At 43.7% G+C, this 27,556-nt stretch overlaps 1 protein-coding gene across 3 annotated transcripts in view; it reads right to left on the bottom strand.

The window, feature by feature from the left end:
* RAPGEF4 (Rap guanine nucleotide exchange factor 4) overlaps nucleotides 1-27,556 on the bottom strand; it is a 1,521,174-nt gene that overhangs the window by 92,982 nt on the left and 1,400,636 nt on the right. For all 3 annotated transcript variants that reach the window (XM_069616226.1, XM_069616227.1, XM_069616228.1), the window contains 2 exons: nucleotides 8,566-8,616; nucleotides 559-646 (listed from right to left, as the gene is read on the bottom strand). In XM_069616226.1, coding sequence (XP_069472327.1) covers nucleotides 559-646; nucleotides 8,566-8,616 — 139 coding nt within the window. The remainder of the gene's footprint in view (nucleotides 1-558; nucleotides 647-8,565; nucleotides 8,617-27,556) is intronic.

Raw genomic sequence — 27,556 nt, 5'->3', positions numbered from 1 at the left:
TTATATTGCACGTGCATGCATCACTCACAGTATTGCATCTAGTGTTAACGGGAGTTTGCAACTGCTTGGCCTAAGCAATATTGGTAATTGTTAAAATTTAGCAAGGGGTCATTTTCTATGGACCAGTTGGTTAAATGGAGGCATCAAATTGAAGCGTAAAGTTTTTCCGTTTCAAGCTGTGTCCCATTTTCATCCCTTTCCAATGCGTGGCAAGGGCACAAAGTGAAGTTTGCATCTCTGCTCTGCTTTCCTCCGCCATCTTGGAAGAGCACCAAGTTTTACGCCTGCGTGAGATCATCATCTAGGATGAAACAGAGTGTAAACGTGAAGAATACGGGCCCTTTCGCCTTGGGTTCCTCTTCACGATTACCCTATGACTTGCAAATGATGACAATTGTAAGCAGTGGACCCAACAGCACGTAAGGGCTAATGCTGGCTGTCCCCTCCATGAAATGTGTCTTTCTGTTCCTAAGAGTCTTTTTTTGTTTCTCCTTTCATTTTCTCCTTAGGATTCACATGCATGTCAAGCCTGTAAGAAGGGTCCACTCTGCAGCTTACCTTTTATCAGCAATGGTGTGAAGGGAATAATGGGAGGGTCCAGTTTGGCCACCGCGAGCCTGTACGGCCTATGATTCCTAGATGGATCCTTAAAAGAAAGAGGACACAGTATGAATTTCCATAAAACATGGCTATATTCCTTGCGCAACCAGGAAGGAACCAATGTTCATACCCAACGCTGGGTGTGTCTCAATAGCTTTTCACGCAGGTTAATGACTACACACATGACCATGTATATAGACGGTATCCAGTGATTTTACCAGCAAAAATAATGTCAATAGATTTTTTTTACTAGGGAAAATATATCGAAAAAATACAGATTTTTAACAAAAATATATAGGGCGTAAAGGGTTAAAACGGGTGGGGAGGGTTTGGGTTGGGGCTAAAACATAGGAAAACAGGAGGTTCAGGGGATACCTGTAAGATCACAGGTAACCATATAGACATACTTATGTCTTTCACAATCCTCTAATCATGTGCAAGATAACGTAATGAAAATAGTCATAACCGACACATTTGTATCACCAAAGAATTAAACTTTCAATGTCCATTTTTTTCATGCCACAATATAAATTTAGTGATTTGGTGAGTTGCTGGGAGTTAAAGATTGACACATCTGGCGCAGTGGTTACTGCATCTAAATTAGGCAAGGCAATGGTGGAAAAAACTGACTGGACAAAAGTATGAACTGACAACAGAGCAATCAACACAGAGTCAAGACCACACAGCAATCCATGGCTAAGCTAAAGCACTATTGGTAATTGGTTTCTTTTTGACTAAGCAAATACACATTTAACATTATTAATATTTTGAAAAGATTGAGTTGGTATGTTTTTACGCATAGCTAATTACTCTGTTTTCAGAGAAATTGATTTTAACTGTTGCATTCCTCTTTTAAGCATGCAACATAGTCACTTTACTGGGAACATCTGGAGCTTCACTGCTGTGTAAAGGAATGCAGAGATTATGACTTTATCTTGTACTAATGTGGGAAGGCACACGTGACACTGTCTTCTGGTGGTTCAGGCAGAATGGTTTCATTGATAGGCAAAGTATGCAGGGGTTGGATAAATACCTGTAGGTTCGAGGGGAGAACTACACATAATATACGTCTTAAAGTATACAGTTAAAAGGGTGAGTCAAAACAATGGGGAGTTTTCATACAGTTATCCAATACCTTAGATGGTTCTGGTCCAAATTATACAGTTCTCAGCCTAGTCTTACAAGTCTTCCTCTCCCCTTGAGATGCCCTACCCTACAAAGTGAATTCACAAAAAGGATTGCCAACGAAAAGTTCAAGGGCCTCCTCAGGAGCCTGACTGTATTACCGCCGGGATACCGCCAGCCCAAATAGCGTTACTGCTACTCGGTCCGGCGCTATTAGCGCCAGATCATGAGTAGTGGTACACCAGTACGTTTCCATTCCCCATTGGGTCTGTTGGACCCAATGGGGTTGGGGGCGCTATTACCATCAGCGAAAATTGCGGTAATAGTGCTGAAAACGGCCGAAAACTGCCCGTAAGGGGACATTTCTACCTCCAGCAGAAAGCTGGAGGTTAAAATCCCACTTACCGCTTGACTCCTGATTGGGCCAACCCTTAAATGCGGCAGTAATAGCGTTACCGCTGCATTTAAGGGCTAAGGCCCAACTCGTGATGAGGCCCTCAAACATCTGGGGTTTTGCCATTATAAAACGCCTCTGTGAATTATTCCCCTAATCTTAACAAGTCTTTAGACTCTAGGGCACCCTAGACTAATCACAAAACTGTTCCAAAGGTTTGACCCTAAGCAAAAATTTAGAAACAGCCCTGAAAGTCCAACACTATTTGCAGTAATGAAACAAAAGCATTCCTCTGGGAAGTTTGTTACAGCAATTACTCACAGCCTGGTCCCTCCTTTAGGCCTCTCAGCTTTCGCCTTGCATTTCAAGGCCTCTCACAGGCGTAAGCTTTCAGGGTTCTTGCTCGTTGAGGCTTTCCTCCAGGCTTGCAACAGTCACGTGTGGGCTTTACCCAGCCATTGCACCTCTCGGGGTTACAGCAGGCCCATCCTAGACCTCAGGCTTTTCAGGATTCATCGCAGGTTGCTCAGGACCTTGGTTTAGTCGGCATAGGTGTCAAGCACACGGGGGCCGAGGGGGCACCTGCCCCCATTCTCCTTGAACAACGGGGGCAGGAGTGTCATGTTGCCCCCGTGGAGATGTATACACATATGGGGGTCCTGGAGCGTTCAACTAAAACGAAAATAACAAATCTTTATTGAGTAGTGCCTTCTGCAGCTTCTGCAAGAAGGCAGTCCCAAAAGGCAAGCAAGCTGTTACTGTCCGTGCAATCCCTGGGCATGGCAGGGCTTGTGACTCCTCACCTGCTGTGCCCAGGCTTTGTGAGGTGTTGCACGCATGTGCTGCTCACTTCAAAGTGAGAAGGCCTTCCTCAAAGGACCACCAGAGACTTTATTCAGGGGACTGAGGGATGGGGTCAAAGCGGTTTGATGCGTCCGTGCTCTTTGTGCCGAAACAGATGTTGTCACCTGTGACTTTAAAGCTCCCACGCATAACTAACGTCACACCGAAGGCCTGGGCAGCTCCCTCTCCTCGTGCCTTATGAAATGCAAAAAACAAGCTGCTGTGACTGCACCATATTACTGCGCCAGAAGAAAATAAGGCTGAATCCAGGTAGGGTTATGTGATAGGAAGGTTTAATTAAATTGCCCTATAGAATACACATGTTTCGGCAAAGTGCCTTTCTCAAATCAGGGCATATCCAGCATTGTTTCTTGTAACCATTACTGAAGAGGTAATAACTGGGATCAATCCCAACTGAAAATGTTTCCGCGTCCCGTGTCACTTTGACACGACGCGGGACGCGGAAACGACATTTTCAGTATGCATTGATCCCAGTTATTACATCTTCAGTAATGGTTACAAGAAACAATGCTGGATATGCCCTGATTTGAGAAAGGCACTTTGCCGAAACACGTGTAATCTTTAGGGCAATTTAATTAAACCTTCCTATCACATAACCCTACTTGGATTCAGCCTTATTTTCTTCTGGCGCAGTAACATGGTGCAGTCACAGCAGCTTGTTTTTTGAGTTTAACAAACGGAGTTGAGGATCTCAAAGTCTACGTTCTATGACACACCAATGTGACAGTGCACATTTTTGCAATTAACCAGGTCACGGAGGCATAAAGTGATATCGACCCAAAAGTTCCTTCACATTAGTCTTATGAAATGCACACTGCTAAGTGTGGCTGGTCCATCACTTGGTCCGGCTGTTTAAATAAATATATATCACAGGGCTCTTTACAACTTGACTTTTGCCCACGGACCGCAAGCAGCATTTTGTGCTGTGTCTTGCACATACTTGAATTAACTTTGTTGACTTCCATGTAGTTCCTAGTCTTATTCTGCAGTATAATTTTCCTTATTTATCTTTCTTGCTTGTTTTCCTATCCTTCATTTCCTTTCCTTCATTAGTTTCTCCTTTCTCTATTTCATGCTGTCTTCTCTTTGGCTTTATGCATTTCACTTTATTTCCATTCTTTCCCTTTCTCTCAGAATAGTTTTCTTTCCTTCCCCTCACATGTCATCCCTCTTTTTTTATTTGCCCCTTTTATCGGCCTCACCACTCTATGATTTTACTGCAGTCTCTCTGTCGTCCTCTCTCTCTTAAATGGTGAGCCAGCCCTGCGCATCTCACAAGTGTCATGTGCCTGACTGACCCCGCTGTCCATCCCACACTTCCCTGAAGCTTTCCTGGTGCCCTCATCCTCCGTCTAGTGCCCACATCTTCACCTGGCACCCTTCTAAAGATCATTGATATGTCTATTAGATTTACATGTTTTCTTTGTGCACTATAAATGAGCGCCATCCATTCCTTTTGCTGGGGTGCAACCTCTCCATGCCCTCCACTGCCAGGTTTCAGCGTGCCCTCCGAATGACTGCACTCTGTCTGGCATCATGAGTCTGGGACCCCCCTTTTAGAAAATAAGCCTCAACCGACCCTACTCATCATCAGGGCCATGGATAGGATGCCCACCCCACATGCAGGGTGCAGTGCCCTTCTGCCTAGCAGGATGTTGTCTGGGACAGTGAGTCCTGTGCTCTGCTGGAGGAGAGGAGTGGGACCTTAACCCAAGGGTGGAATTTTACTCTAGCACAGGTGGGGCTTGTAGCAGCATTTCCGGCCGGTAAGATAGAGGGTGTGCCTGCAGCAGGATGCAGTGATCAGCACCTTATATGCAAGTCACAGGGGTCAGCCACGTCGGATAGCTCAGCATGTTGATGCACACAAGCACCTGTTGCAAGGTTCTGTTTTAACCAGGAGGATGCAGGTTTAAACTCCAATAGGATAGCTTGCCATGTTAACGCACCTGCTGCAGAACTCTGTGTGCATCTCGATGGTGCAGCTACCTAAGAGACTGAGAGAGGTGAATGGAAGGGAGCAAAAGATGGAGAGGAGATGGAGGAAGATAGGTACAAACAGGGAGGAAAAGAGGAGGCAGGGAGAGGGCTAGAGATAGAAATGTTGAAGATACAGTAGGGCCGGAAGGCAGGGTAGGGAGGGGGAGACGGCACAGGGACGTGGGTTTGGGAAGTGGCAAGAAAAGAAGAAAGAATGAATGGGGAGTCACACGTCTGAGAGGATGAGGGATGAGAGGGATGAGATGGATGGAGGGAGAGGGAAGAAGCGTGAGTGAGAGATGGAAGGAACAATGGGAAGCGAAATTAGGCAAAAGAGAGAGAGAGGGGGGAAGAGGAGGGAGTCACAGATGTGGAAAGATAGGAGAGTGAGTAGAGAGTAGGAGCTGGCTGGAGAGAGGAAGGAGGGATATTGGGAGGAGTGAGATTGAAGGGGGAAGGGAATGCGAGTGCTGGTGGTTGCAGGACCTTGGCCCCCAAACACTTACACCCAGACACTCAGTCTGAGAAATGAGAGGTATAAAATAGAAACATAACCAATGCCCAGGCAGATGCCGGAAGGGACTTTCCACCCGAAACCCAGTGCAACAAAAGCACAGACTCTGCAACTAACAGGGCGCAGAAAACACCAACCAACCATTGTGGGGTTCATCTCAGCTCCCGAGTGCCTCTCGGATGGCTAGAGATGATGGTCAGTTTGTATTCTCTTCTCCTGACCCCCTGGCCATGGAACTGGTCTGATGGGCGCTTCCAAACCACGGTCACTGCTTTGACACCGAAGCCAGTGACAGATGAAAACTCAGGAATGGTCCATTCTCAGCGGGCAGGCGACTACTTCATTTATATTGCTGCCCTCCCCCGAGAGTCTGTGGCTTGAATGGGCATGGATTATGACCTACAGCGCCCATGCCCACTGACACCAATATGGATGACTTTATTAGATGGGGAACTGCTCGTGGAAGCACCTGGAAGGATGCCCACACAAGGGTCGCCTGTGATAGTTGTAATTTTGAACAACTGTGTGCTGCATTCAGAAGTCTTTGTTTGTACTCGTCTCCAGAATGGAATGCAAGGCATTATTACGCTGGGCTCCATTGGGCTCCTTACAACAGAATCCATGTTTCGACCAACAACTTTCAGGTGATTACAACTTGTTGGTACAAATCGTGCAAACGTGTGCGGCGTTAGGCTTAAGGATTTGGTAATTGCAAAATAAAATAGAAAAAAGCCAAAATAAAAAACTATTTGGCACCCGTACTGAAAATCAAAAGTCGGCACACATGTTTGGCAGGATTCACAACAGTGTTCTCTCAGTAATTGGCTTTTTCAGGATTCACAACAAGCCACTCCCAGTCCATGGATTCATCAGGATTCACATAAGGCCTCTTCCAGCCCTTTGCCTTGTCATGATTCTCGCCTGTCCCACACCTGGCTTTGTTCTCAGCATTCAAAACCACAGTAATGTGTCTTTCTCCACCCCCCCACCTCCCCTCATTAGGGTTTTTATCAGGTAGCCAAGATTATGTCACAATCCTGCCATGTGGTCAGCCTCTCTCCCTTATACCGCTGGTATAGGGTCGCTGGTGGAGGTCCGCAGGCTTTGGCCTGCCAATTCGCTCAAGTTATGGGAGGAGCTCTCTAAGCACCCTGGTCAGTAGCTCCACTCAGAGCCTCCAGCAGGCTGCACTGCTTCCAGTATGAATTCCTTAAGATCCTTCCAAATTGTCCCAGCCTTCTTCCAGGCAGTATTTCTTTTCTGGTTCCTTGGTTCGGGGATCTCCCCTCACAACAAAGGAGCACGAGCAGAGGGACATCTGTCTCACTGGGTTTTCCTGTTCCCTTTTATATTGCCTGGGCTGGTCAGGGTTTCTAATTTCATTCCTGAAAGGTTATTTCTCATTTTGAGTGCTCACATTGGATAGGTTCTTCCCTGGGGCTCCTTAATCCCCCTCATCATGTTATTACTAGTGTAACTTCATATTGGGTAAATGCCCAATAATCTTGATTCCCTCTATTAAGGGCTGGCAAGGTTTTAGAAGTGTGTGTGGTGTACAGCGCCATCTTGGTATCACTTTCTCAGCTGTTGCGGGCTTTATTGTGTTCTGTGGTCCCTTTGCATCTTCAGGGCTCGGGCAACATGGGAAACGTAGAGCACACAAGACTTCTCGCCCTTTCTTTCCCTATGGTAAATTACAGATAGAGTTCTCCATGACTCAAGAACATCCTCAGTCCCCGGGGTGTGGGTGCGCAATGCAAGGTGTGACACCCAATGGGGTATTAATGTGTGTCTTGGGAGATATTGAGCTGGCGCGATACTACCTCTTCCACCCTCTGGGGGACACATCGGGCCGTGGCTGGAAGAGTACAGTCATTGGTGGCTTGCTTCCTCTCACATGTGAGCATGGGGAGTTTAGCCAACTCACCACAATATACAAAAACTAACCAGACAAGACTGACCTTGGACACGCTCTGATCAGTGGATGTCTTAGGTGCCACTCAATGCTCTGTGTGACGTCAGAGCATTACAAGCTCTGAGCCCCAGGTCCATGCAGTGCACAGAGCCTTAAACTCTGTCCATGGAGTGGGATTCAGTAAATTAATTTCACGACAGATATAATGTAGGTTTATAGTATCAGTAACACACTGGGGTTTCCACATTCTATAGGCATAGCAGCCATTAAATAGTTAAATGGAGAACTCCAATCAGACCTGGATGTTGCAAGTACATTAGCTTAGAAACAAACATTATTTCCAGTTCCGTTTCTTTAACCTGCTGACACTCAAACATGTCCAAAAGAAGCAAACAGAGCACACCGTTCAGCGCCCTTCATAATACTAAGTGTACACTTTGTGGACACGTTTCCGGCTTCTGTGCCCAAAAATAGCCAGTAGCGTTTTTTCAGTTAAATATTGTGCAAAACATCCTTCTCCTTTTAAGCTCCATCATTTAAATGTCGATAGTAATTGCACAATTGCATCAGGATTATATGTTAACCTGCTCTATCTCACTAGTCTTATTTTTTTTGCACAAACGCACCCACTTCATTAAGAACACAGTGCCATGTCTGCACACACAAAACAAACGCATTCTCTGCAATCCTTTGCCAGCTTTAGGCTTCTTTCAACCCAATGCGTGTTCCCTACGCCAAAAGGGGAGTACTGGGCAGCCGAGCCTTCTCCACTGTGGCTCCCAAGTGCTGGAACCTGCAGACCTCAGACTTACAGTCCAGCCCTTGTCACTCGGCAGTGCAGGGGCACTGAAGAAAGCACTATCTTAAAAAGAAATGCACTTCTATTTAGTTTATCTTCCTAATTTATTAGTTTTTCTTCCTAATTGATTAGTGCAGAGAGACCACTGGGTGAAGAATCGCTTTAGAAACAGGTATTAACATAACCGAACTAAAGATGAAGTAGCTTTTTAACAATGACACCCAGTTTTTTTTATTTATTTTTTTAGAAAGCCGCATCTTGATCCAAGTCAGAAATACAGATATGTAGCATTCTAAAAAATATGATGTTGGTAATTAATCTGGAAAACAATTCAGACAAATCTGCATTAATATGTCATGTCAAATATCACTTACCATTAAACTTTCAAATTCTGCATATATCTTTTTAAACTTGCTCGGAAGTTTCTATAACAGAAAGGAAAAGACACTTCTGTTAAACATAAAGAGTATCAACGTATGGTCTTATTTTGTATGCTTGCCATTGCTACATTATCAGTAAAACATATACACAAGCACTGCCAAAGCCAGACACTGCCATCAGACACTGGTGTACACACACCATTTGACATCTGTTGCCACCTTTCTGTTAAGTAGTACCAACGTTTGCCATGTATTGCCTGACAAACCCAAGTACTCACATCATATGACTCCCACATATGTCAAGTGTCGCCGTCATATACAAAGCAGTGACACAGGTGGTAAGTAACAACATTGGCTTTCATTCCCATTACAAGTCAAATGATCACACACTAGCATTTAGCCTGGTCCAGAAAGTGCTCATGTGCAACACAACCTGCTTTTGGGAATGTAGAAGGACAGCATCATCATTTTATAAAGTGTTGTCTCTCTATTCCAAATTAATATCTTATCTAATATCTCTGAGATATTAATCTTCAAAGATTAATATCTCTGTTGACACCTACAAACATGCCTGTCCATCTGGTAAACAACTCCCGCAAGAGCTTAATGAAACGTATGTAGATGCCTATCCTGGCCTTAGAAGTTGTTTTTTAGAATTAGTAGAGTCTCAGATAAACCCAGCTGTGTTACTCTAGCGAACAACGACAAGAGGCCTTCTTGGTTGTAATTGAGCACTGTAAACCTAAAAATAACCATCAACCAAGAAACATGCTCTGATTATAAGATTAGAAATACCAGTACCTTGATCCAGTGGAGGTAGAACTTTATGTTGGACTAGCTCCAATGTACTGATGGTAAATATATGCATTAGCTTTCAGGTGAACACCTTCAGATCAAACTACCTTTGTTCACCCTACTATGGCAAATGTGCCACTGGTATTTCACTACTTGTCTATGCCTGTTGTGATGAATCGAGGCAATTTGTCTCTTCTCTCATAGGGGGATCACCCTCCCCCCGTGAGGCTAGGGAGGTGAGCCCGATCTGCAAGACCTTCTCTAGGGGTAGAGGCAAGCGGGACGTCACCGGGAGAGTAAGGATTCCTGTTCCTATGAGGAGCCCCCGAAAGATCCCTCCGATATCACTTCTTCAGGCATATTCTTCTAAGGTTTGTAGGAGGAAAGAGCACGGATGTATTATTGCAATACAGAAACTGTAACTATCCCTTTAAATGCAAAACACCATTTAACTGGAACGAGGAGGAATAAGAAGGAGGATGAGAACTTGCAGTTAGAGAGACTGAGACAAGCTGGGGAAGGCCCAGGGCTATGTCAGAGCTGAAAGGGGAGGAGACAGTGATCTCCAGGAAACCTGTGAAGTTCGAATCAGCTGGGAAGCCAAAGCTGAAGAGCTGGATGCAGTGTGTCGGATAAGCAGACGAGGGAGAGCATCCACAAGTGGTGGCGTGACCACAAAGAAACTTATAATATTGCAGAGACCACCACGTGGATGGAGCAATGTGGCACCCCAGTATATGGAATACCGGAGAGCTACCCAACTGAAAAAGCGGACGATGAGACAAAGACAGGAGCCAGACCCGAACGAAGAGTAATCCTGTTGACGTATTCGCAGAGGTTGTCAGGTAACAGGGAGAGTGGGAGACCCGTGAGGGAGACAGCAAATCACTACAAGAGTGTTCATACTAATGTCAGTAATGATAAAGAGACAATAAGAGAACTGAAGAAGAATCATTACCAACCTGTTTATGATCATCAAGCTAAAGATAAGATCCCAGTGGAAGTATTTATACTCTGTCCTATCAAACTAAAGAGATGATAACAGTGAGAAAAAGAGAACTGAATGAGAATCACTATAGGTGTATTTATACTCGGCACAGTCCAAGTAAAAAGAACATCAGTAAGACAGGAGGTTACAGGAGAAAGATACAAGCTGAAATATATGTTCAAAGAAAAATATAATACAGAGGAAAAAGAAAGTCAACCATATAAAAAGGAAAATAATTTCACAAGAGAGAATCTAAGGGGTTGGATAACGTTACCTTGTGAAAAGGAGAGAATAAAGCTTTGTAACGGAATCAAAGAGGAAAGTCTTAAGTGAAAGAAAAACATAACCAAGGGAGAAGGTATCAACAGAGAGACACAGGAATTCCATATTGAGACGAAGCCAAGGCTTAAAGAGATCTTGAGAGAGCTATTGAACAAAAGGTTGCTGGGGGAACAACGCAGGAGAAGTGAGTCATTCTCCTGCCGTTATTTGTTAGTAATAGTGGTAGGGTCAGTTAGGGTTAATTTGGACGGTGGACATATTCTTTTAAGACATTTCACTGATGACTGACAAGCACTGTAGCTAGTTATATTAGGTAGGGAACACCCAGAGAAGTCATGAAAGGTAGCCATTTTCCTTTGCTTTAATAAAAACATAATTCAAATGTCTTACAAGAGTCCTCGTCCTTCTTCTGACCCACCACACTGTGCAAAACAAACAATGGGCACCAGCAGACCCAGAAAACAGCCTCCGATTTGTAGGTTGCACAACAGTCTACACAGTTGGTGCATTGATTTGTTGAGCTATCTTGCTTGTTATTGTCCATGTATTATCTTTCCTATAGTGCCATTCAACAATTTAGGTCAAAGGAAGTACTCTACATACATGTGATTTGCAGGTAATGCCTGTAGTAGCTTGTATCAGTGAGGATGAGGAGGTTGGACTGAGAGGAGGTTGGACTGATGCACATATTGATACATCTGCCTCCTGTCTAAACATATCAAGCTGACACAATGTAGCGATAAATACAACTACACTTCATCCTGCTGATCATCAGACCAATATCAATACCAGAGTGCATTTCCTAAATGATGCACTCTCTGGTGGTGTGTGCATGGTTGTGATTGGTTCGCAAGTCTTCTATGATGCTGCTTCCAGCCAATCAGTTTAACGTGCAGAAAGAGTTTGGGAGGAAGCTGTTCTAAAGTTCAAGTAGGTGGCTTTTATGCCCGGATTAGCTCACCTCCATGTGCCCAAGGAAATAGATGGGAAGAGTGAACAGTCTGATGCCACTGCCAGAGCAACCACCTGGAAGGCTCATTTCTCCTTGCCCTCTAATTCCCTGCAGCCACCAGTGTAGCAGCAAACAACAGTTCCTGGGCTCTCTGTAAGCAGGAACTACAATTCGGGGTGTAGTTTCCATGCAGTATTCTGGAACAGTTAGGCCAGCACTCCAGGCTTTAGTGTTTAGGGAGAGCACACAGCTCCACCATCCGCTCTGCAGATGTCATGGCGAGGGAATACGTGACAAGAGTGGCAGAATGAACACTCTGCCTGCTATAGACTACACTGTCTCTATGGGCTGGTCATGAACCCACCAGAATGCAACAGGAAACGACACAGCCAAAGAGACGCGGTTGTAGAGTTTTGCTGGATGGGAGGAGGATAGCCTCACTCCTGAAGTAGGGAGAGGGAGTTTTCCAGAGCTAAGAAGGCCCCATATTGAGGACAGCACCCCTTTTAAAGTTTCACTCTGAGAGAGGGGGCAGGAGAGCAAATTGCTGGAAGAGTGTAACCTGTGCCTTGCAATAGGTAGAACTAAACAGGTACAGAGTCAGATCATGGTGGAGTGTCTTGTGCAAAGGGGTAGATCCTTAAATGATACTCTCCCGGCCCCTGAGAGCTGCTATGGGGAGCTAAAATGTGGTCATTTGTCATGACGGTACAGAGAATATGTATCATAGAGTTTTGCACTTTCTGCAAAAGAAAGAGCAAATACTCTGTGAAGCACGGCATAAACTGAGTTTGCGTCGTTAAGACAAAAATGGATTCATGTGCCAGCCACAATAGGTATGAAGTCTTTCTGGGAAAAAGGGGAGAAATGCCTCAGTAGATGGAACTCAAAGGGAGGTGACTTTCACACCACTTTATCTGGGGAAGTCATTTAGACCAGAAACAAAATGCAGACCAAGGATTGAAACTATTGCAACTATTGCAACGAGAGGATTATGCATCCTCGGGGCTCACACCTCCCACATGTTATCTTCCCAGCTACTGCACTTGCCTCAGCTCACCCACCACCACTGGAAGTTGCACTTACACTTCATAGCACTTCACAGCACTTCACCTGCTGCTCTCCATGAGCATCACAGCACCTATCCCACACCCCTCTCCCCTCTGCATTTGCACGTTCTGAACACTCACAAGGCATAGTAGGTTCGTCCTCCGCTCCCCATTGCATCTTTTTGCTGTATTTAATTAATTAACTTTGTTGTAATTACATTGGGGGTCATTACAAGTGAGGCGGTAAGGGGTTAATGGTGCCGGTAAAGGTGCTGGAGCCGTCAACCCCTTACTGCCTCATTACAAGTTCTGCTCGCGGGACCCGCTAAGGCCGCCTGGTTTTGCCAGGCGGCCTTAGCGGGTCCTGCGAGCAGCCCAGCATGCTAACAACGGGCCCGTTATTAACAGGCCCTTTGTTAGCATGCTCCCCATTCCCATTCAGCCCTATGGGGACTCGAATGGGAATGGGGATGTACCGGGTCCGGGTTACTTGAATGAGGAATTACTGGGTCCTCCAAGGTTGGAATGGCCCGGTAATTCCTCATTCAAGGAACCCGGACCCAGTGGCCAGTGAGGGAGTAGCCATGCCGCTAATAGCGGCATAGCTAACTCCAAACTTGTAATGACCCCCATTGTCTATTATCCCCTATCCGCTCCCTGTTGCCCTGTGGGTGCTTTGTAGCAGTGTTTCCGTATAAGTGCCTAACAAGTGACCAATAAACAGATAAATAAATACAAAGGGAGGTAACAATATAGGGATGGGCAAAACAGACAGGGCGTTCTGTGTTTCAAAACAGTAACAGCTCAATTTTCCCTGATTTGTTTGGAAAGGGGTACTGGCCATCCCTGACTATTATTTATTTGTATTTGTTACATTTGTTACATGCCCAGACCCTTAGGTATCACGGCGTGGTTACAGAGCAAAAATTAACATATTACACACAATAATTCACATATTGCACAATGCAGTCATTCAAAAACATCATTAAGTTACACACAAGTAGACGATACAGGTTGCATGCAGCATATTTACACCCGTTCAAAACCGTTGTCCTTTCTTCTATTTAAAGAGCCAAGTTTTGAGTGATTTTTTAAATCCAGAGAGGGACCCTTCTTCTTTGATGTTATTGGGGAGGGAATTCCAATGTTTGGGGGCTAAATATTGGAAGCTGCTGCCCCCTGCTTTAGTATTCTTGTATCAGGGTGTCTCTAGAAGTCGGAGGTTGTTAGACCTTAGTATTCTTGTGAATACCTTTTTTTGAATGGCTTTGTTTAAATACTTAGGAGCTGTGTCCTGTTGGTTATGCAGAGTGATTTAAATATGATTCTTTCTGCAACAGGCCAGTGGTGTTCTTTCCTGATCTTAGATATATGGTCTGATTTCCTGATGCCTAGAGCTGCTCTTAGGGCTTTGTTTTCTATCAGTTGTAATTTTTTTAAATTAGATTTTGAGGTACCTAATAGAAAAACATTACAATACTCAAGTCGTGAGAGAATCAGTGCTCTGGCCAAAGTGACGCAGTTAGTAGGGGTGAGGAATTTTCTGCTTAGTGAAATTAATTTTGCTTTGTATGCTGTGGTGGACGAGAGGCTGCTGATGTGTTTAGTCATGGAAAGATTGGCATCCAAGTAAACTCCTAGGGTTTTTACTTGTTTCAAGACTGGTATGGTGGTACCATCAATGTTGATGGATGCATAGTCAGGGTGGAGGGTACTAATGTTGGATTGGGAACCCACTATCAAAATTTCGGTCTTCTCATCGTTGAGACAAAGGCTATTTAGAGCCATCCAGTTTTGGATAATAGCATAGACTTTATTGACGAGTAAGGTGTCATTGGTGTAGTTACCTGAGAGCGGGATGAGGATCTGGGTGTAATCCGCAAATTTGGTGTAGATGACACCCATATCATCTAAAGCTGAGAATAGGAGCTTAGTGTATGCGTTGTAAAGTGAGGGTGAAAGACAGGAGCCTTGTGGCACTCCAATAGGAACAGGGATGGGGTCAGCTGCTTCCTTACCTATAGTGTCTCTAGAGGTTCGGTCAGCTAGGAAGGATTTAATCCACATAGTTGCATCCGTGGAGAAGTTAAAGTCATTAGCTAGGGTAGCACAGAGTTTATCATGATCCACTAAATCGAACGCAGCAGAAAGGTCTAATAGCAGGAGGATACATAGTTTACCTAAGTCTCTGATAGTGTCCATTTGGATTTTGAGGTCCGGTAGAGCCGTTTCAGTGCTGTGGTTTGGCCTAAATCCAGATTGCCTTGATCCAAGAAGTTGGTCATTTTCTAAATGGGTTTGTACTTGATTATAGGCTATTTTATCAATGATTTTGAATAGAAAGGAGACTGTCGTTATTGGCCGGTAATTTGTAGGTACAGGTGGGTCTAGAGAAGGCTTCTTAAGCAGAGGGGTGACCCAGGCTTCTTTGATACTCGTTGGGAGGAGATTAGCTTTAAATGAGGCATTAAAAAAGTTAGTAATAATGGGTGTGAGTGCATGGGCGTAGGATTAAACTATGTGAGCTGTGACGGCGTCTTTTTTGCAATTGGAAGCTTTAAGTTTGGAGATGGTGTCACAAACCAATTCTTGGGAGACTGGAGTGAAGGTAATGGGGATTGGGTTTTCCAATTCTCTCAGGATGGAAAATAATTCTTTGGAATCAGCAGCTGCATTGTTGATCCGTGTTTATAAGCATTCGCTTTGGTTGAAATTATTGCTGACTTGTATAGCTTGAGAGCATGCTTTAGAAGCTATGCATGAAGACCACATAGATAGAAAATGCATCATCATAATAATAATAATAATTCAACTGTGGAAGTGTCATGTGTAGTGCAAACATGCAGCAGGGGTAGTTCTTTTTCAGAGCAAATTTAAATATTACAATAAATACATGGGTGATGGTCAGCCTGGTTGTTAGAATACGGTATGAAAACATAAAAGGAGGAAAAGTACAAGATCGACATGTGCAATCAAATTGTCAATTTGAGCCTTTTACTAGTGTTAAAAAATGTTTCATAATTAATATGGCGCCTCATGCCTGGAGTCCTGGACCTCAACATAAATGTTAAAAACAACCAGCTAGAATACTCAATTTTCAAGAAGGAAATGGGCAGAAACATGATACTGCATTATAGGATTCATTATCCAAAAAACATACGTGATAACCTTCCTTACGGGCAGTTTCTGAGAATCCGAAGGAACTGTACAGAAACCAGTGAATTTAAGATACATGCTACCACTCTACAACATAAAATGGAAGACAGGGGATACCCGAAAAAACTACTGAAAAACACCAAAGAGAGAGCTATATACACGCCGAGAGAAACACTAATGATACCCAAACAACACGGCACTGCCAATGAAAACATCATGGCCTGTGTGTCCACCGTTGGTGCCAATACATCTAAACTGAAGGGCATGATTAAAAAATGATGGCCCTTAGTACAACTCAGCCTCCAAGCAGAACCTATACCTCGGATGGCACTCAGGAGACCCAAAAATCTCAAAGACCTCCTAACCCACACAAGAACCAGACGTAAAAAAGCAAGATCCACTCTCTGGAATATGCGGGAAATTCAGGACCATCACCCCTGTGGCAGCTGCAGGGTATGCAGTCAAACCAAAACATTTAAATCATTTCCCATAGAGAACAAAGAATGGGAACTGAGACAGTTCACTAACTGCAAAACAGCCAATGTCATTGACCTAATTGAATGTCCTTGTGGCCTCCGATATATCGGGCAAACATCTAGACCCATACATAAGAGGATAGGAGAGCATAGGTCCAGGATCAGGTGCAAATCACATGCAGCACCACTTGTATCCCACTTCATGGAATTTCAGCATGGACAAGATTAATTCACCTGGTGGGTCATTGATAAAATATTGGAGACATCCGATATCAGCAATGCACTGAACTTTAAAGAGGCCTGGTGGATTTTCAAACCTCAAACTACAACCAGGGGCCTAAATGAAGCGCTTCCCCAGGCGTACCATGTGTGAGTCCTTTCCTTATCTGCAGCCTAAGGCGGGATGCTCTCCCTCCTCCACACCTTTACCCTTTTACATGTCTCTGTGGTGCCCCCAGGGTGTCGCACCTCCCCCTTTGACCCAGAACATTTTGCATCCTTAAGAACGTTCTCTTCTCCCTATAGGATTAAGTGTACCCCATCAGTACATTCCATGGATCACTCCATGCCTTGCCACACGCACAGTATGTATTCACACACTAGAAGAGCATAGCCCTGCTCTTTTTGGTAATGCATGAGCTGCAATGCACGTTTGACCCAGAACGTTTATTGCATCCTTAGGAACGTTCTGTGAGATATTTTGACCCAGTCAGCTGTGCTATGTTACATCCCTTTACTGCATTGGTGCAAGAAACAGCACAAATTGGTCGTGCTGACTCTTGTGCACCCCGAGATCTTTAAACTGCATTTATAACAACCAGAAAATAGCTGCACCCCCTGCCACACACATTTCAGGTGGGGTGGAACAGAGTACTCACTGCAGGAATGTGCCAGTGTGCTCTGCAACATTTAATATGGAGTGGAGTGAAAGAGGCAGCATTAGTTTGCTGAAAACTCAAAAATGCCTCTTTGAAATGACACTTTCCCAACCTAAAAAGTGCTACTTGGAGTTAAATTCATCATTGTTCCATGAACCACTGGGATTAAAAAGGCCCTGTAATGGTCAATAACCGGGCCTCATTTGAATGACAGCTCCTGTCAAATGTATCCTTGAAAAATCAACCCGGGGCTTTGTTTTCATTTTACATGGGAAAAGCATCTATTTTCTTTGCAACAGTATCAAGAATCAGCTGTCCAGAGAAAGACTCAAAATAGATGCCTGTTAACTGTATCCATGCTGCAAAACAATTCCAGCACGCAAGACAAGAACTATAGCTGCAAAAAGTGTATATTTGCTGGAGATGAAACCCGAATTTAAAGAAATAGTCAAATGTGCTTTTTCCTGACTGAAGGGGAAAATCTCCTATTTAAAAGTACATTGTCGTGTAAAGACTTGGATTTAGAAATATAAAATGATTTGTTACTGTTAAAAATACACCTATAAACTGTTTTAATTGTATAGTTTTAAAGTGAAGATTTAAAAGGAGAAAATCAAAGCTAAAACCCAGTCTGAGTTGGCAAACTATATAAAATAAAAAAACTTGCTTTGCCAGTTGCTAGCCCTGAGAAAGGGTGACACCTCATAAACTGCTGGAGCAGGAAAGGCTAATTGCTAGCTTGGAGGCTTTGAATGCCCAGGACAAAGGGACTTCCCAAGTCACATCAGACATTCGTCTTTGCTCCAGGCTGAGACAATAGCAGGCTGAGACTCTCACCTTTCAAGTGTGAGGGGCAGTAAAGTTCAATCAAAAGAGAGGCCCCTCATCTTGCTTCAAAGGAATTGACATTTGTTTGCAGTTGGGGAAAAGAAAAAAAATCGAGTGACAATAGACTTCCTTTTGGTTTTAAAAAACCTATTTTGTAACTGAACTTCAAGACATTTAACTTTGCAGCAAGAATGAGGAAAAATATGAAAAGTTTGTAGTTTTAAATCTAATTTTATGCTCTTTATTTGAAAACTTGGTAGAACTCATTACTGCACAAGGAACAGAAGTTGTAAAGAATAACAGATTGTGGGGAAAGTATTGATATTACGAACTCAATATTTTGTACACACATCCCGGGGGATGAAATTTTAGGCCAAATCTTTCATGGTTAAAATTGCCAAAATGTAGCAGGAAGACTAAACCAGGTCCCACAGACTTTGGGTTTGGATTGAAATATGACCCACAAAATATGTAACCTGTGTATCTGATTTTCTGAGAGGTTATAATTTTATAAATATGTATTTGGAGGAAAGTTAGATTTTGGTTCCCATAAACATGACATTCTTTTCTCTGATCCAATCAGCGTAGAGAAAGGCGGAAACTATGCTCTTGCCCAGCATTATGGGTGTGGGTATTAAGACTCTCCCCGCCATATACTTTAGTGATGTCATTTGGCATGATAAATAAGGTAACCTGACAGCACACAAACACACTGATTCCTGACTTTCTTGCGTGGTGTCCTGTTCCTGATTTCTTCATCCTGCTTGATCCTGATTTCACTGCAAAGCCAAGGCCTATGCATTGCTGAACCCCTTTTCAGCTAGGCCTCAAATTCTAAAAATCCCAAAAACCCAAGGGAAGCATCCTGGTGCAGACTGGCTTGCTATTGCTAGATGCATGCCTACTGCAAACTCGCCATCCCACTGATCTCCAGTCTCCAGTAACCAGAAGGGCCAGTCCAGTGCAGTCCGGTAACCAGAACAGCCTAGATGATCCTGTTCCCCCAGAGTTGCCCAGCTGTCCTTGGTTAGACCCGATCCGTGTGATGACCAGAACCCTTGACGGTCCAAAATCCTAAAATAAAGTGGACTGTAAGTATTAATAGGAATCAAAGAAAACCATAGCATACCTTGCCTTGTCTTGTCTCATCCCAATCTCTAAACCATCATATCCTGACCTTAAGAACATGTAACATTGTCAAAATCCTTATTGCAATCCTATTCTTGATTTATCTTTTTAAGCGCCATTTCTTTGGTCATTTTATCTTGTGTAAATCTTAAACTATCTATCCTACATCGAGTGACCCGACTGGTTCCGCCGGAGAGGACACTGGGGATCTGGTATTGAAGACATGAATCAACTCTAGAGCTTACTGTGTCCCTCCTTAGTATTTTGGCCGCAATGCTCTAGCATAGAGTAAAACTATAGTAAATCTTTTCTTGTCCAAATTGAGTTTCTTTTCTGTTTTCACTACCTGATTTTTCCAAAAACGCCTCTCTTTCAACCTTGCATATCTTCCTCAGTTTAATAGATAGAGACTTCATTTCAATTCTGGATTACACCTAAGACCTATAGCTACATCCCTCAAAAACAGAGTATTTCACCCGTTTTTATTTAAAACCGTTTGGCTAATTTTAGGCGGGAATCCACAATTTTAAGTTTTACATGTGTGATTTTTATTTTTAATTATTTTCAACCTTCCATTCAGATTCCAAGGGTTTACTTTTGCTCAAACTATAGCCCGTGATTGTTAGCATCTTTCCAATGTTGCTCCCATAGAGATTTGTACTGATTTAAGGCTTTTTGCACACATGCATTGTTTTACACAGCCATTTCCGAATGTCATTTTGAAGTGTAAGATTTCAAATTCGTTTTTCTCTCTTGTTTGGGGAGGGAAGGTTGTATTCGAATTCTGTCTTCCATTCCTTATTCCTGATTATCTGCAGCTTCCTTATATCTATTTAGAATTGTTTGTTTGTGGGTTGAGGAATCTTGCAGGGGGAAATCCTAACTTAGGGGCTATCTTTCCAAACAAGCCAAAAGTGTTCTTTTCTCTGGTGTTTTATATTTTGTGTTGTTAAAGAGTGAATTGAAGTGCCCTACATACCTTTTTCTCTGTTATTGTCACCACATTAGTGATTGCTGATCCCTATTAATAAGTATATGTTTGATTTGAATTTTAAATAAATAAATACATATTACCTTTACCAACCAGCCTGATTCCTGGTCCATTGTGACCTGGGGTATTTGAAAAGGGGTGTGATATGAGTGGTATATCACTCAGAATATTGAACCTATATATATATTAAAATAAGCATCTCAGCTGTGCGCCGCACACAAGGCTGAGACCAGGGTGTATCGCCTGATTGAAATACTTAACAGTTCTCTCTTCGCGATAGGATCCATTGTACCCCATTAGTACATTTCATGGATCACACCATGCCTTGTCACACGTACATCACGTTGCAGTTTGTATTCACACACTAGAGGAGCATAGACCTGCTCATTTTGGCACTGCATCAGCCGTAATGCATGCGGTTTTGCCACAGGTCGCTGTGACCCTCATGTGAACGGCATGCCTCACTACCATGAGAGGGGGGCACTTACGCCATTTGGCCTGCAAATCAGTGACATCACTTTCACCTTCTTACTTTTCGCAATCATGGGAGCTACAATACGGTCCTTAAGAGTGGGCACTATGGCAACCTGATGCCATCTCTAGTACGCATGTGCACTATACCAAGCTGCTACTCTTCTGCACATGCGCCCCTCATACAAACACACAGCTCCTTCTCTCTCTGTCGCTGTATGAGCAGGATGCCAGCCTCTGTTTCTAGGTGCCGACCCACACGAGCAAGGTATGTTCAGCGACTAGAATCTCCACGCACCAGCAGCTTTCCCATTTCTCTGGTGATACCCCTGACACTGGGCGTGGCCGTTGTTTTCCTTATCCTTAGGATGACGGCATTCTGAATCCATGCAGGGACTTGCACAACAAGTGATCATGGAACCATGAACAATTACCCCTGACGGCCACGTAATTATTTAAGCCAACTGTCCCAATCAGTCATTACTGCCCCACATCTCCACCGGGGTTTTTTCCACTAGGCTCCACTCGATTGCCTGAACTGCCAAAAGAGAGAGGAGCCCTTCTTCAGACATGAACTTCCAGCACATGTCCTCCACCTTTTTAGAAAAACATTTTTATGAGCAGAACATTCCACAGCTCATCTAAAGGTCAGTCCAAGAGCTGCAGGGCTAGCAGCTTTTCACTCTTTGTATCCTAATATTAGGTTGCTTAACCTTTTGCATTTTATCCTACGTATGCACTCCCCGGCCATTCGCCTAATTACCTGTACTTGTATGTTCCACCTCCAGGGAAACCTACTAACATTTGGCCCTAGAAGAAGGCTCACACCCAGCCGAGCCGAAACATCAGTGGTCATCGCTTCCCCCACAGGGGTTCCCCTGAACATGGACCACATGAACTTCTAAACTAATATCTAGACGTCGACCAGTTTCTTGGTCATCCCTTATTGCCAGGCTTTGGTAGACCTTACCTAGAAGTCTCCGCTTTTCCCCTAGAGGGGCCAGACACCAGATCCCTGATACTCTGCAACTAGTCAAAAAGACAGCACTTAAAAACTCTCTACTTGTTTCTTGACATGCGCAGTACTTAGTCAAGAGTACACCAGGTTTCTAATGTGTATTAGCATTCAGTATATGCATTTTTTACGCACACTTTTCAGTTCATGATGTTTGGTATGTTGTATTTAAAACATTGGATGCAATGTATATACTTTGCAGAAAGTACCCAGTGAATCCTTAACAAATTTCACTTGTCTGACTACTGTTGGTGAAATATCAGAAAGGTCAATAATTTATGGCATTGTACATATGACTACATTTCTGTCTATTTGACTGTATGTTTTGTTTTGGGAAAAAAAACTTTCTTACGTACTCCCTCTGAAACTTTTTTCTTTAAAAATAACTTCTACCTACATCTATAGCCAAATAAAATAGGCGGATGTAACTAATTTCTGTGTATGTATGGATTTCTCTCAGCGACACAAACTTAGGTTTTGTTCCACTGTTATCTTTACGAAGGTTTGAATATTTTTTGCAAGAAATTATTGCAATTACAATTTGGAGGACAGGACGCTCCCCCTGTGTATATGTAGTACAGGCTCTAAGCATGGGACCGGATTTCCAACCAGTGCTGCTCGACGTTGTCTTGCTTCCTCGGCAAGCGCATTGCTCCTGAACTATTCTCCTGGCTAAACAGCACAGCAAACCAAATTAACAGCTTTTTAGTGTTGAGTTGGGCAGGTAGGGAGGATTGGAGGGAGACTGGAATGGGGTGAAAGGGACAGTGCTTCCCTGGTTATCAGATGGAGCTTGCATGCATGCTCGGACTGGCCTGTAGGACAATAGGGCAATGCCCAAACCAAAAACACAAAGGTCCTGATTCATGGAATTTCTTTCACGGTTCAAACTGACTTTGCAGTGCTGAAAAGTGACCTTTCCACTGCAGATACAAACCCTAATTCATGGAACTGTGCAAAGTGTATTTTTGCAGTGCAAAGTGAGTGCAAGTGGTCATTTTTGCAATACAAAATGAATTTGCACTAACTTTGCACTGCAAAAATACACATCGCACAGTTCCATGAATCAGGGGTTGTTTCGGCAGTGCAAAGTCACTTTTCAGCAGTGCAAATAATTCCATGAATCGGGCACAAAATGTTAGTGGGGCCAGTTTTTCTGGTCAGAGTGGCCCACTTTGCTTTGGGCCTTATGGACCAGTTTGATAATTTACTTCACCATGCGTCTAGTGTTACTGAATAAATATTCTTTAAAATGCACATTTTGCATCACATTTTATCAAAAACCTCTTCCTTGGGTACTAGTCAACAGCCTGGCCTGTCACAAAAGGAAGAAATTGCCATTTGCACCTGTGGGCCAGTTGTTCATTGGTACTGATACAATTGTATGCCCCAGTCTGTCCCTGTTTGTGCTAGTTTGGAATACTTCCGCTGATTAAATAGCTTTGATGTGAGGAGAGATCATTTCAGTGGTTTGGGGGCAGAAAGGAAAAGGAGTGGAGGCAGCTAGGCAACACAAGTGAGGGGGAGCAAAAGACTGATAAATCATTGAGTGTTTGTGAGCAGAGAGTCCCCTTCGAGAGTATGGGGAGATGGTTTTAACTATGTAGTGGAGAGATAGTTCATGGATATATTCAAAGACAAGATGCAGAGTATTCATGAGGGTCCGATTCTGTATGGAGAGCTACGCTGGGTGATTATTTTCCGCTAACGCGGAGGAAGGTCAAGGTTGCGTGTAGAGGGTACGTTTAGTGAAACTGAGCGTCTTGGCGAGGGGATATAATGAGTAGAGCGGGGGACACATAGGTAGGCTGGATCAGGAGTCTAGTCTACTGAGGAAGCGGATGAAGATAAGAGTTTTGTCAGAGTGGTGAGCGAGGTGTGGGTGGATTTCCTGGATATAGAGAAGGTTGCTTCTAGCCAGAGTGCCAGTCATGAAGTGATATTGTTCAAAGAGAATCCCACGGTTGCAAGCCTTGGGTGATTGGTTGAGGAAGAGAATTGGGCAGCAGAGACTGGGTTTGGCATTGGAGGCTGTGAGAAAGACAACTTCCTCCTTGGAGGAGTTAAGTATCAGGCCACATAGTGCCAACCAGTGGTGGATGGCAGAGAGGAAGTTGCTGATGCACTCTGAGAAGTTGGGGGTGAAGGGCGGAAAGGAGAGCAACATGTGTATGTCATCAGCGAAGAGAGGGCAAGAGAAGCCAAACAATGACATGAACTTTGCCATGCAGGAGGTGTCTAATGTGAAAAAGACAGGACCCAGGACTGACTGTTTGAGCACCCACTGGAAGAGGGTGAGAGAGGAGGTGTTGGAGTTCCAACAGATAGAGAAGGAGTGGTCGAAGAAATAGGAGGCTAACCATTTTAATGGAATGTTCAAGCCAAGAGATGAGATGAGTAGAGCCGTGATGGTGAGCAGTGCTAAGAAAGTATGAGACATGGGCCATGGTGGGTTCTGTGGAATGCTCAGTGTGCAATCCTGAATAGAAGAGTCAGACAAAAAAATGTGTTCAAAGGAAGAGGGAGCAAAGTCAGAAGGGGGAAGAAGAGTTGATGGTGTGTCCTTACTGATTTTCAGACCAACATCATCATTTTTTTATGTAGGTGTGAGAAGTAAGTTAAAGTAGCACAGTGTGTTTGGCCGGCATCCAGAGTAGTAGTGTCAAGAGGTGGGCCCAGCGTTTGGTGACAGTCATCACAGAGGCTTGGGGCGGCGGTCATAGGATTCAACATGTTCAGTTTGAGAGGGTTTTTGTCTGCAGGGCAGTTGGGCATTCCAAAGGCCCAGAATACGCTCTGTAGTAGAGCTAGAGGATGGAGAAAGAGTGGGCAGGAGTTTACAGAGGAAGATAAGGGAGGTAGATGAGATTGTCACAGACAGTGTGAGAGTGGAACAAACAACCAGGCTGCAGTTTTAGGGGTATTGCGAATGATATGATATATGATATGAAAGGTTATCTTTAACGCACTTAATACCCAGAGGTTTCTTAGAGTGGACCCTGGGATTGAACCTGTGGTGCTTTGTATCGTCTTGTTTGCAAGGCGAGCACGTTACCCCTGAGCTATCCTCCCAAGATTGAAGATGGGAGAAGAGAAAGAAAGAAGGAGAGATGAGGCAATTTGTGGCAGTACCCAAAGGCCCCATAAGAGAGGAAGAGAGTGCACCTTTAAGAAAAAGAGCTAGATGTGCGGGGTCATGGTGGGTCGATATGTGGATATGGGTTTGGAAGCAGGGAATTTGAGATGGGAAACTCTCTGCATCATAGGGTGGTGCTTGTCATCACCACCGGGTGCTGCTTGTCATATCAGGTACAGCAGGAGCCACTAATGACCAAAACATACAGCACAGGGCTATTCATGTACAACAGTTACAGCACCAGGCCACTAGAGTCCAATAGATATAGTAAAGGGCCACTAATGACCAAAGAGTACCTTAATTAGTCTGGGAATGGCTGGTTGGCTTTAGGATTTGGCCACAAGCGGAGAAAGTAGGGAATTTGGTGAGTTATAAAGTGAGCAGTCAGGTGAGATCGGGGAGCCAGGGAGGTGGGGAGGAGGTTGTAGTTCATGCCTGGCAACTTCACTGGGCGTAATATGGGCAGATGCGAGGAGGGTGGGCCACGTAAATAGGTGAGAAACGTTGCCTACTCTCCTCCACCAGGTCGTCCGCTGGGCTTGAAGTCCTTTGAATATTTTCAGGGGAGGGATGCAAGTCATGTGGTGGACAGCCAATGAATGAGGTAAAATGAGGCCAATAGAGATATTTGGGCCTCCGGATTGATAAAGAACGGGTGAGTGTGAGGCAAATAAACTGCAGCCCCTGCTCCTACAGAGGATCCCAGGAGGACAAGTAGCAAATATATTTGCAGACATTAAGAGGGAAGAGCCATGGTAAGTGTAAGATAGCAAGGATTTGGGAAAAATGTCTCAATTGAACTTGATGGAACTGGGTGGAAAAAAAGACCAGAAACCAATACGAATAACTAGTTTATAATACATGGCACTTCACAGCTGGCCAAGGGGTTCATAAAACAGAGGAGAGATGAAGTGCCACTCATTGCCATCTTCCTCCATGTAGGATATCATAATTTGTCTACCTCATAACAACTGAAGAGCTTCTCAATCAATTTAGCCAAGACAGGAATACTAGCATTGTGTTCTTAAAAGCAGGATGCATGTTTTAGAGACGATACAAAGTCTTCTTCTATATACCTTCCTCTGAGCTCTGAATGATGCTGCTACTGGCCGACTTGCATTGCTGCCTACCAGCGGGGCTACTTCCAGCCATTCTCATCTGTCCCAACCATGTGAGGCGAAGCACCAGTGATTCACGACTTGCTCGGTGGGAATCTTATGGTTAAAGTTAGTCACTAGTTACCTGTTGTCAATGTATATCCATTTATATCCATTAAATTTACCTCTGCCTTTCATTGTTTGGTAGTGTGTGGGTTTTAAAAGCGCCGGAATACAATTCAAAATCGGTTTTATGACCCTTTGCTGAATTTCTTTTGCCAACCTACGCTTGCGCCAAATAATTCTTTACCTATTTTCCACTTTTTTATTTGTATTTCTTTTTTTTATAACATTTTTAATAACAACATGACATGAGCCATGCTAACCAAGTGAAGGTCCCTCCGTCCTATAGTTCTTCAACATTCTTTAAAACAATAACATATCCATCAGAGGTCATTCTGGATGTCCTCCTAGAATTATGGGGGGAACGGGAGAGTAGTCCAAGCTTCAGGGGGCTGCAACTATTAATGTACTATTATTTTGAGCTTAGGGACCTTTAGGAACATGCATGCAATAGATGGGTTGACACAGAATAACTCTGAGTCCAAATGACCGAACCAACTGAGGAAGATGGCAAAGTACTGTTTTATTAACAATTATCTAAAACAGGGAGTTACAATGAACACCAACGGACAGACGTTCAATTTCTCTCAACCATCTTTCCATAAAAACATGGTTATATATCGAAAATACATCAGAGGTGATGTCATACTACATGGCAAATAATGAAAAACCTACTAGGGATCGGATTAAGGGAAAGTCTCAGTATAGTATCTATAGGAACTGGGATTGTAATTGGCTGTCCATTGTTAGGTGGACAAGATAGGCCTACCTCTAAAACATATCATCTTCAGAAACATTAGATACACTGTTTTTCATTGGTTTTCAAACTATAAGGACCTTTGTTATATGGACCACAACAATTGGTTGGCACGCTTGTGCCATGTCTGGAACATTCGGTTCACTTACCAGCACGTAAGCCCAGACCCAGGTGAAAGGAGATGGGGCCTGACTCTACCTCCCCAACCAATTAGCCCAGCATCTCTCATCACCCAAACCTCCTGCCATGCAGATAGTCTTTGAACTTGGCCTTGCAAAGTATCCTTGTCTCTAAGAATACATGGGAGTGCGGACACTCACTATCGCACTATACTCCAAGTTCTAACTCTATTTTCATCCTTGGCTCACGTAACAGGAGACCACAATTTGGTGCATTTTGCACGTTTTAAATGTCTTCAACGAATTAAACTTGGCACTCTAGGTGTTCTTTCTTTGCACCTTAACAAGAGATGATTAATCTTTGCATGTTCACTCCTTTCCAGAACAGATAGCCGACGATGGCTGCTTCAGTCTTGACTTCAGGCTAAACAACCTCGCCATGCGCTGCCACAATTCAGCTTATTCTTGCTGCGACACAATTTTCCCTTTCCTCTTCATGGTTCCTGGTTTACTAAAAATTCCTGATACCAATGTCTAGCTCCTACACAATGGTGGCTTCACCTGCATTCTATTCACTACATATAGCAAGCTTCTACGATAACTCAGTCTACTTGCGTTTCAGCATCCAAATAGTTATTGAACGGTTGATTCTCTGCAGCACTTTGTACACGTGTAATCTTATTTTTTCATATTTAAAATTTCTCTTGATTCTTTACTTCGTCATTAGATACTGTAGGATCCATA

The sequence above is a fragment of the Ambystoma mexicanum genome, chromosome 9 (assembly GCF_040938575.1).
Source record: "Ambystoma mexicanum isolate Mex_15411 chromosome 9, UKY_AmexF1_1, whole genome shotgun sequence".
Lineage (NCBI taxonomy): Eukaryota > Metazoa > Chordata > Amphibia > Caudata > Ambystomatidae > Ambystoma > Ambystoma mexicanum.
This window is presented reverse-complemented; position numbering and strand designations above follow the sequence as displayed.